This window comes from Dermacentor variabilis, chromosome 9 (assembly GCF_050947875.1).
Source record: "Dermacentor variabilis isolate Ectoservices chromosome 9, ASM5094787v1, whole genome shotgun sequence".
Lineage (NCBI taxonomy): Eukaryota > Metazoa > Arthropoda > Arachnida > Ixodida > Ixodidae > Dermacentor > Dermacentor variabilis.
Genome location: NC_134576.1, coordinates 125064179 through 125074288, shown reverse-complemented (window position 1 = coordinate 125074288; position 10110 = coordinate 125064179). Strand labels below are relative to the sequence as shown.

The following is a 10110-nucleotide window of genomic DNA, read 5'->3' as shown; positions in this document are numbered from 1 at the left end:
ATGACCTTAATTCCGCTATAGCGGGTTGCTACTGTTTCAGTCGTTCATGAAAGAACAAAGTGGCTGTCTGACCTGGAAATTGGGTGAGGTCGTGCTTTGAACCAAATATCTGTGAGGACGTTGCTTTGTACGCATTCCGCAACTATTAAGACACACATACGTTATTTTTCACCCGTACCTGTACAACCTTTGTTGTGCGACTTGGCGCTCTGTGAAATTTGAAGTGATATCCCGCTTTTGTGTGAAAAGCTAGCGCGCGCTAGTTCAAAGCATGGTTCAAAGCTACCGCCACGAGAGCCGATGTTGATGTCGATGCAATATTCACAGCAAGCTGCTGGAATATGTGGCGCCGTCTATGAACAAAACTTGCTGCTGTTAGTTGGCTTCCAAGATTTCCGTGATGCGTTCGCCATTTCGGATAGTTTAGTAAAAAAGCACAATACGCAGTACATGAATGAAATTGTGTATATTATTACAACAGAGATACTGTAAATGTCTTTAGAATTATGGACAGTGTCAACTAGAGGGCGTTAGGCATAGCTTAACTTCGAGTGCTTTGAGGCTGCATCATAGGTGTTCTTTGGTTGTATGTTAGTGAGGAAGGGTAGCACGTGGGTCTAGTGCTCTTGCACATGTGTGTCATCTCTCCTGAGCATCAAAAATGGCAGACGCATTCGCTGTTCGTGGGATATGTGGCGGACTGCTGTGATCGTTTTATTGAAGCAAGTGCCTCGGAAGCGCCTTGACAGTGCCATAAACCGGCACGGATGTGACTTCTGCGAGTAATGACGAGGCCCGCAAGTGTTGACAAACGCATCGTTCATGGCGTCAGGTACGTTTGCGTTGATCCGTTTTTCCGCGTATTTCGCCCTCTTCGTCCGTCCGTCCGGACGTGTTCGGCTGCCGATCGTCCTCTGTTTATATAATGTTACTTCCCTGGTGAGCGCCGTGTAGACCGGTCAACACTAGCCGGGGCGTCCCGCGGTGCCGTGGCCCTGTTGCATTTTTTGTCTTCTTTTCCGGGAAGGTTTCGCGATCAGCGTGGGGACTTAGCGCCTTCGAGCTTTTAGTCAACAGGACAGCTCATGCGGCGACGTAGGTGCGAGATCCTAGCGCGCGGATGTGTGCGGAGGGTGTCATCGCACAACCGTGCTGGAGGGGCGTTTTTCGAATCGTTGCTTTCGAATCCGTTCATGCGAAACGGGAGGAGGCCCCATACGTTCGCGTGTCGCCACGCACGAACGGCTGTCGGAGATCGTTTCGAAGAGAACAATGCCGTTAGCTTAGACATCTCTGTCCGCTGTTTGCCGACGAGAATTGCCGTCGTCCAACACACGCAGTGCCGCAGGCCAGGCGAGCCTTACGTAACCCGTTTCGACGACAGGTGTCCGAGTGGACCGGAAAACAAACACGCTAAAGAAGAAGGAAAAAAGAAAAAAAGACATATGCGGTTCCTCTATATCTCTGCGCTTGCAGCGCTCTGGAAGGTAGGACGGGCTGGGACAGCTTTCTGTATCATTATTATTTTGTTCTTTTGGAACTCCCGAAGTTTCGAACACCTGTGACTATTGCGGCGTTTTATTCCCATTTGCGACGTTGTCAGCCTAACGGCACGTTCAGTGGATGTCCAAGGAAAAAGAAAACACGTTCATGGATCGAAGAGGACTGGAGTTTCTAACATCGTACGTGCCGAGGAGAAACCGAATAGGCATGGTCTGTGTCAGCGTTTCTAGATATAGCTTGTCGAAAGCACACACCGTGGCCGGCGATAGGGACCCGGCAGTGTGTTCGTGCGGGACGCCTGCGTTATCCGAGCTCTCGCTTCTTTTTTATTTTTTTGTTCCGCACTGTGATAAGACGTGCAAAGCCCATGACTCTCTTTGCAGACCTGAGGTCAGGGCTTTGGAGAAAAGAGCACTACTAGATAAAAGGGATCGGGGCAGACGATTCCTAACTGACGACAACTTTAGTTTCTCTCATAACGTCGTTTTGTTGCAGACGACTGTCAAAACTATCGCAGAACATCGTCACGCGAAACACGTGACTCGGCGCGCTACTCGGCTGATCGACCTTTCGCGGATTGGAGGTGGAGTCAGTGTCATCTTCCGGTGTCCCTTTTAATGCGGATGAGATTGAAATTACAGCTGCTGTCCGGATGATTGGACGCTGCATCGCGTCCAATCAACCGGACATCCAAGCCCCCCTCCCCTGACATCCTGTTTATCAGTCGATCGCTCCCGTATGCTGCGTGCGCCGAAAGCGATAGTTGACGGTTATATTCAGAAAAGCAAAATCACCGGTTTCGCGGAATTTCCCTGCGGTTTTCTCGCGCTCAGGCTCTATTTTCGCGCAGTGTTTCTCTAACAGGGGAAGCCTGTAACCTTTAGGCATTAATTTGCGTTCTTTTCCGTGTTTATTGATTCTTTTAAAACAGATAAGAAATCAGGAACTTCTGTCCTTGATGAAAAAGGGCATATTAGCTCGTTAGCTGATATGCCCTTTTTGTAATAGAGAAAGAGCTAGATTGTACGTCAGCTTCAAATATGTTGGCAGATTTCCAGTCTTTTGTTTACTCGCATCACACCTCGTCTGTATGCGCATCATTGTGTAGCGCTTCGTGACTCAACCTTTACTGCACGCGTCCCACTTCCGTCACTGTCATCTCAAAGAATTGTCATACCCCGCCACCCACCCCTCTTTTTTTTTTTCTATCTGCCAGCGGAAACACCTCATTGATTATTTTTTTTAAAGTTAAGCAACAGAACAGTTACTGCGGAAGTGCGAGCTAATATAGCTATTAAAGCCTGCCTTGAAATTGTTTATGAAAATACTCAACTCTGGTGGTAATGAAGTTAATTGAATGTTTTAGTAGTACTTGCTAAGTCGAGATCTCTTGCAGTGATCCTTGATTTCAGACAGGGAGGCGTTGTTTCAGGCAATTGTTTCAGCGTAACTCAACTCTCTGCTGAATTGTCACGTGTCCATTTTCGTGTTGGAGCATTCTGTACCAATAGCGACAAGGGATGCAGTAACGTTGCGCTGTACTTCACATTTGACGTTTCTGTAGTTGCCGTCGGCTGTGCTCTTTTCGTGCATGCATCGCGCTTTGTCGAAACGTCCTCCAATTCCCCTCTCCCCTCCTCTCCACGCCCCGTTCCGAAGCAAACATATATCGCACGAGCACGCCGAACTGATCGGGCTTACGCTTCGTTCAAGTGCGCAGTTGTTGCACGTACCGCGTGTCGTTGGCCTGTTGGCCCGGTTGGTGCGCAACACAGCTGCTGTCGCACGCAGCCTTTGTTGGCGGAAAGAGCGGTTTCTCCCTCTCCCTTTGCGGACACAACAAACACGCACGCACAATGGACCCATTGCGCAAGCGTCATTTAGTCGTCGTAGCTGCCGTGGATTTTTTTATTGCCGTCTGGAGGGAGAGGATGTGCGCGAAAGGGAGAGTGAGGGGGACCGTCCGCCAGGGGCGCGCACTGACGAATAAACGGTAAACTGCGCGAAGCGGCGCGAGCGCACGGCGTCTATTTTTAATGCGGGCCTTCTGCACGAAACAAACAAACAAAAAAATAAATGCGGATAGTGCACTCAGACGGTTATGACCCCACGCTCCCCCTTCACAGTTCGTCGGCACGCCGTAGCCGTATTCTAACGTGGCGCTGGCTGGGGGAGAGGTTCATTGCAATGACGAAGTTGTGGCCGAAAGTGAGGTGACGTTTACCTGCCATCGCGATATGTTTTGCGGGCGTGTAGCTGTTGCTTCGCTTTTAGTTTTGCCTATAGTCTATTGCATATTCGGTGAAAATGGGAATAGCGATGCTTGCATGTGTGACATTTGTGCTTTCATCAAATAGCTGTTTCGGCATCATATATGTGTACATGATGTTGGAATAAACATTCAATATTAGTGTTGAATTGGAGATGCAATGAGACAAACAGTATTTGTTGGGCTCCAATTTATACCTTTGTTTTCTACTGTTTAGTCTTCTGTCTCGGCATTATTAAAGATATTGAGTAGCCACTTCTTATTTTCACCTTTTGAAACCATAGCTTTTGCTGCTTGGAGGATTTCAACACTATAAATGATTAGCTGACCCGTTGGTTAATAACAGCAAGAAACAAAGGCAGCCCTTGCTGCACAAATGGTGCCAGGGGCGTGTTGTGCTTTCCATCCACGCAAAATCAATCACCCCTCGCCCGTGTTATGTGGACATTCCCGCATATTCTCGCTACCTTGAGTGTGCCGTCAGCTTACCTCTCTGCCCTCCCTCCCCGCTGACACGTGACACCACATTTTCGGATGGCGCTTGCGGTGGGGGAGGGGAGAGGTTATTCTGGGCCACCTGGGCTCGGGGGAGACACATGCTCGACAGACACGGGGGTTCTCACCCCTTATTGCTTCTCCGAGGAAGAGGCCGCACCCGCCGACCCGATGGAGGAGTGTTCGGACGGCGTGGTTTTCCTGGCGGGTGCAGCCTTGCTGACCATCTCGCTGTGTTGCCTGTCGTATGTGATCTCGCTGTACATTCAGGTGGCCAGGGAGAGCCACTGGGTCAGCTCCTTCCTGGGTGATGTCTCTTTGCCTGTCGTTTCTTCGCTCTCTTAGACTCTCTGTCACATGTGCTGACAGCCATCTCTTGTCACTTTTAGCTGCACCGTGATGGCTGGTTTTCACCTTGACATGGTTAGCCCTGTAAATACTTGTGAGCTCTTCCTCAAAGTAACATCTTTCTCCGTGCATACCTTTGCAGTGAGGCAGTCCTTTTTCATTTAGCTGCCCCACGATGACTGATTAGCACTTTGGCATGGCTAGCCCTGTAGCCCTGTAAATAATGCCTGTGAGCTTTTGTCTTTGCGGATGTACAATTTTGCAGTCTCGCCACTGAGTATTCCATCCACTGCATGTTGTGCTAGTGTGCTGTCGTACAGCTGCTCAATCAGCTGCCTTTCTGATGGATCTCTCTGAAGTTTAATGTGTTTAGCCTCACCAGTGGTATCTCCACTGTTGCTTTGTTATGGTGGCGTGCGGGAGTGGTGTTCAAAAAGCATGTGCTTGTCAGTGCATCTTTAAGGAATATATCATTTCACGTAATATACTCATTGCATTGATATTGAAAGTGTTTGCTTTCTTGAATACTTTCCAAACTTGAATGTAGTAAACTATAAAGAAAATAAGGTACTCGAAAAGAGGATGGATTGATATCACAGGCATGCGTGGTACTTGTAGTGCTTGACATTGGGTGAATGAGAGAAGCTTCAGCATAGAGCCAACATTTTCATTAGGGGACTTCACTTTGTTGGGGCACATTTTCTTATGGAGCTTGCAAATAATGTGCATGCTCTTGGCAAGTGAGCTCTCGCTGTGGTCTTTCTTAATTTTTCGGTTTTAAATTAGACTGTTTGGGAATCTGTTACGACTCTTCAAGTGCGGCATTGAGTCTCTGTTTTGCTTTCTTGTGAACCTGTGGGCTTGCTGAATTAGTTACTTGTGCAGCTTGAGACATTAGCTAGCTGCTTCACTCCTAAATTATGCATCTAAGACTTTTGCATTGGTCAGTCATAGTTGTACTGGCTTGCAGTTAGTGGACCTGTGATTAGGCCCATCGCTAGCTCCTCTATTGGCTTATCATTGCCCTTGTTTACACTTCAGAGGTCCCTCTTAATTGCATCTACAGCGTGGTTGATATTTCGAGGGAAGACTTTGATAGTCTTTGGCTACTGATTACAGCTGAAATATAGCATGATGGCATGTTCAGAATGATGGCACGTTTATAAAGTAGAAGCGTGTAAGTTATATTGGCTTCGTTACCAGCCAGCTGTTCCGTTCAAGAGTGGACTGTACTGATCATATGTTTACACATTTCCCAGCTTGTGTGTGTGTCATTATGACTGAGAGTCCGCATGCAAGATCTTTCAGCGATGGCTGTCTCCAGTTATGAAAAACGGGAGGCTTGAGACAAAATGGTAATTTTTGCTGGTTGATATTTATAGCAGTAGTGGACATCAATCCATTGTGTGATAGTCATCAATAAGCTCTTTATTTAACTCAATTTCACTAACAAGCTTTAGTGGTTTAGTGGCAGCACAAAAAACAGGATAGCCAGTGCATATCTGATTTACTCCGAAAGGATGACAAGCCTGGAAACGCTTGAAGCTGTGGGAAAAAGTGGCAAAGAAAATCTAAAATAGAGAATGTTGCAAATCACCAGTGGTTGTGCAGGCATGCCATGCATCCTCTGACTCTAGTAATCAGTTTCCTGTTTTGTTTTTCCCTTGCTGCAGTTTGCCTCAATATTGAGTATTGCAACATGTGTCATTATCTCTCATTGTCCAGTGTCCACCCTGTGTGCTGTCTGTATTGTACCTGTCCATTTAGCACCTTGACATGTTACACTTTTTGGGAGCCAATATAGCAGCACCACTTTTCACATATTTGTCTCTAAAATAAGTGACAAAATACATTGGTGTTTCGCCTAATTTTGTCCTGATGCTTATTAAGGACGGTTTTGTGGGGAAAATGTTCGCACATGTGATTTGAAAGTTGGAGTGTCACAACAACCTGCATGAAAACATACAAAAAAAGCATGGGACCACTTGTAACTTTGGGAACTTTTCTAATGAGGTAATATTGTTGAAATTAATGGTTATTGCACCAAGCTGTCTTCCTCTTTTCATTTTGGAGCAGTTTTTTCAGGTATATCAACACATTTGGTAGCTTGCTTCCCATAGAGTTTTTCATTAATACGTACCTCTCTTTCTATTTCTGCACCCACTACACTGACTTAGCAGATATGACATTCTGTCTTTGAGCATGAGGTCACTGGTTCGACTGCCGGCTGCAGCAGCTGCGTTACGATGAGATGAAGTGAGAAGGAGGAGGAGGAAATAAAGGTAGAAGGCAGGGATGTTAACCAGAAATGCGTCTGGTTGGCTACCCTACTCTGGGGGAGAGGAAAGAGGGAATAGAAATATAAGATAGAGAGATGAAGTGGACAAAATGCCCATGTATACTATGGGGACGCTGGCCGCAAGGTGGCACAGCGGTGTCGCCATCATCATCACAGTGGGGCTCATGCGCCCCAGTCACGTGCAGCGAGCCTGGCATGGGGAGTAGGGATCAGGAAGCTGGGTCTCAGTTGGTCTGGGCTCCGAACAGAAACGGTTGTCCTTTGCATGTCTCCCGCACACTGCGTCGCTTCTGAGAGCATCAGCTGGTTCCACGTTACAGGTGCCAAATGTGGGCTCAGGGCCGTGGCTTTAAAGCCAGTGGCCAGCTGAAGCTCTCAGAGATGACACAGAATGCGGGAGACATGCAAAGGACAACCCTTACTCTTCGAAGCCCAGACCAATTGAGACCCAGCTTCCTGATCGCCGCTCTCCATGCCAGGCTCGCTGCGCGTGGCCCAGGTGCATGAGCTCAGCTCCGATGATGATGATGGCAGCCCCGCTGTGCCGCCATGCTGCCGTCGTCCCCATAATACTTATGTTTAAGTGCACATTAAAAAATCCCAGGCAGCAAAATTTAATCTTGAGCCCTCCGCTTGCATTCCCATGGCCCTTATGTTCCTTTGGGAAGTTAGAATGAATGAATGAATCAATCAATCAATCAATCAATCAATCAATCAATCAATCAATCAATCAATCTTTTGTGATTGACTCATTCGGATGTGTGGTTTGCAAACTGTCTTGAAGAGGTAGTGTTGTTTGTTTCATAGATATCGCATGAGCAGTACTGTATCGGAGAGTTGACTGGGATGATCACGAAAAAAAAAAAAAAAATCTGGCTACCTTATTTTATCATTATTATTATTACTGTTACTACTTCTTTTGCATACCTACAGTTTTAGTATGGTCAGGTTTAAAAATCTATGTGTACGTTGATCCACCGTCAATGCTTTCAAGATGGCTATTGCTTTTGTAACAAAGCTCCATTGCAGCATTTTTTTAGCATAATCTACCCACTTCTCTCTGTAATGCTCCTGCCTTGAGAGAAAACAAAATAAATAAAAGGTGGCATGCATTGGCATTCCCGGTGCCTTCCTTTTGCATATATTTGTCATGTACAGCTGTCATCTGGCAGATCTTCATGCTACTGCTTTAGTAGTGCACAAGATTGTCTCTTAGTGAAAATTGATAATACATTGGACTACCCAGTATCATTTTGTTCACTGTCTGTTGCGATTGATACAACTGTGAACAGACCCAGCATGTTAATGCGTGTAAAGACTGATTCCTTGGTCTTATACACCAACACATGAAGTTGCAGCTCACACTTAATTGCGACACATTTGCTAGTTTAATGATTAGATAGACATTATTATGCTCATGTAAAATGTTAGAGCAGAATGGCAGTGTAATGTTTATTCAGTCCGGTTCCTGGTTTGCTTAGCGTTGGTCACTGGGCAGGGCTTTTAATGTTCCTGCTTGCTTGTAGCAGGTGTTGTAAAGAAATGATTGATTGGGTGATTAACATGCCTTTTGGGTGATTAACATGGCTAAAAGATGTAGGCTTTGTGCATGCAAGTGTCATTGAATCAAATTAATATTCGATGCTACTATGACTACAGTGGCAGGAAAACTGTCTTTTTGAGAGACATTTTGTCTTACATAATGAACACAGATATAACGTAATCAAGGTTGAGATGGACTAACATCTGTTTATTTAAAATCACGTTGAGCAGAAAGTTGTATCACTGACAAAGCCGGAAGGAACATCCTAATCAGGGGCTCTGTAAGTGTCTGTTGAGTGTGGAGGCAGGAGCTGGGGTGTAGTTTGCCTGCATGAAAAAATTTTTTTTTTGTCACTGTGAAACCAAGGTTTAACTAACTATAGTAGAGGGGGAGCCAGCCCGTAGGGCTGGGCTCGCAGAGCTTCTGTCGGGAGCTTGGTTTGACGGAGGCAAAGAATAGATGTTTTCACAGCTTGAGAATGGAGAGTCGACTGGCTTTATTCAAATGTAGAAGCAGGTTTGTCGAGTGGCTGTGGTGGCGCCCCAGTCGGCGGCCACCTCAATTACAAGAAAGAGCAAGGGGCAGTGACCTCCACGGCAAGGCAAGGTGAGGTAAACTGGATTTCCCAAAGCAGGGACAATGTAGTGACAGACGTTCGCTACACTTCCGTGCAGTAGAACCTGTGGGAGCACCTGCTCTCGCTGCCCCCGCTCCCCTTTCTCCCGGGTTCCGGAGCCCCTGATCCTAACGTTGTAAGCTCAATATGGAACCCTTGTTCCAACAAGTGTTCCACGGGGGAATAAAAATGTCAGAATGTGAACAAGTGTCCCTTGTCCACCATGGGGACATTTGGAAGTTTTCTACAGAACCATTGCTTTCACAAGGGTTCCATAGGTATGCAAAGGTTCTGTAGGGAACTTGAGTCATCAGAATGTTCATTTGGTGAACAAAGGTTTCACAGGAAGAGCACAGATTTCATCAGGAGCTTGAAATAAAACGTTCATTTTGACTTGGTTGGAGACCCAATTTTCTGCTCAACAGATATGTATAGTATTGTATGAGTAGTCATCATAAGTATTACTCCCTCTGCATTGGAAATGCACAATAATAAATTCTGCAGGTATGTAAATAGCTTTCGAATAGAGGAAAAAGTATGCGAAATGTAATGTAATAAATGTGTATGTTGAATAATCTAGTAATCGAACTTAACATGCAAGGTAGGTTGTTAGCTGAAGTTTTTTTTTTGCTCTTATAGTCTTTAAGTAAACTGCATCTTAGTGGTTTAAAGTGGCAAGTACCTTTAGATCCTGTCTCCTGAAAAGGAATGAGCAGATGAGTTGTAGATGAAGGCAAGTGGACAGTAAGAGACTTTCTGACTACTAACGCAGCAAGATAGCTGATGCTTGTCTGTCACTAAGTTGTCATGGGACTGAAAACAGAATCTGCACCAGCAGGCAGGACCAAGCAAGTTAATGGATAGATCTTATATTGAGACATTTTAGATTGATATGCTGTTACGTGCTGGACTAAAGAAGTTGATAGGAATCGAGGATTAGTATGTTAAATCCAAAATTTTGTTGATGGATGAACCCTTTAAGAAATCAATAAAATAGCATATTTGTGACTAAGCAAAGTAGCACAGGAGCAGTGCGC

General features: G+C 45.8%; 1 protein-coding gene across 4 annotated transcripts in view; it reads left to right on the top strand.

Moving 5' to 3' along the window:
* The first annotated feature begins 592 nt into the window (after positions 1-592).
* The window catches only part of LOC142557417 (uncharacterized), a 41289-nt gene continuing 31771 nt past the window's right edge, over positions 593-10110 (top strand). The window contains exon 1 of one of the 4 annotated variants that reach the window (XM_075669246.1): positions 593-832. In XM_075669246.1, the coding sequence (XP_075525361.1) occupies positions 823-832 (10 nt within the window). In that variant the 5' untranslated portion in view covers positions 593-822. Of the gene's footprint in view, positions 833-1577; positions 1714-4369; positions 4575-10110 lie in introns of those variants that run through there. The other 3 variants (XM_075669250.1, XM_075669248.1, XM_075669245.1) reach the window with 3 other exon arrangements.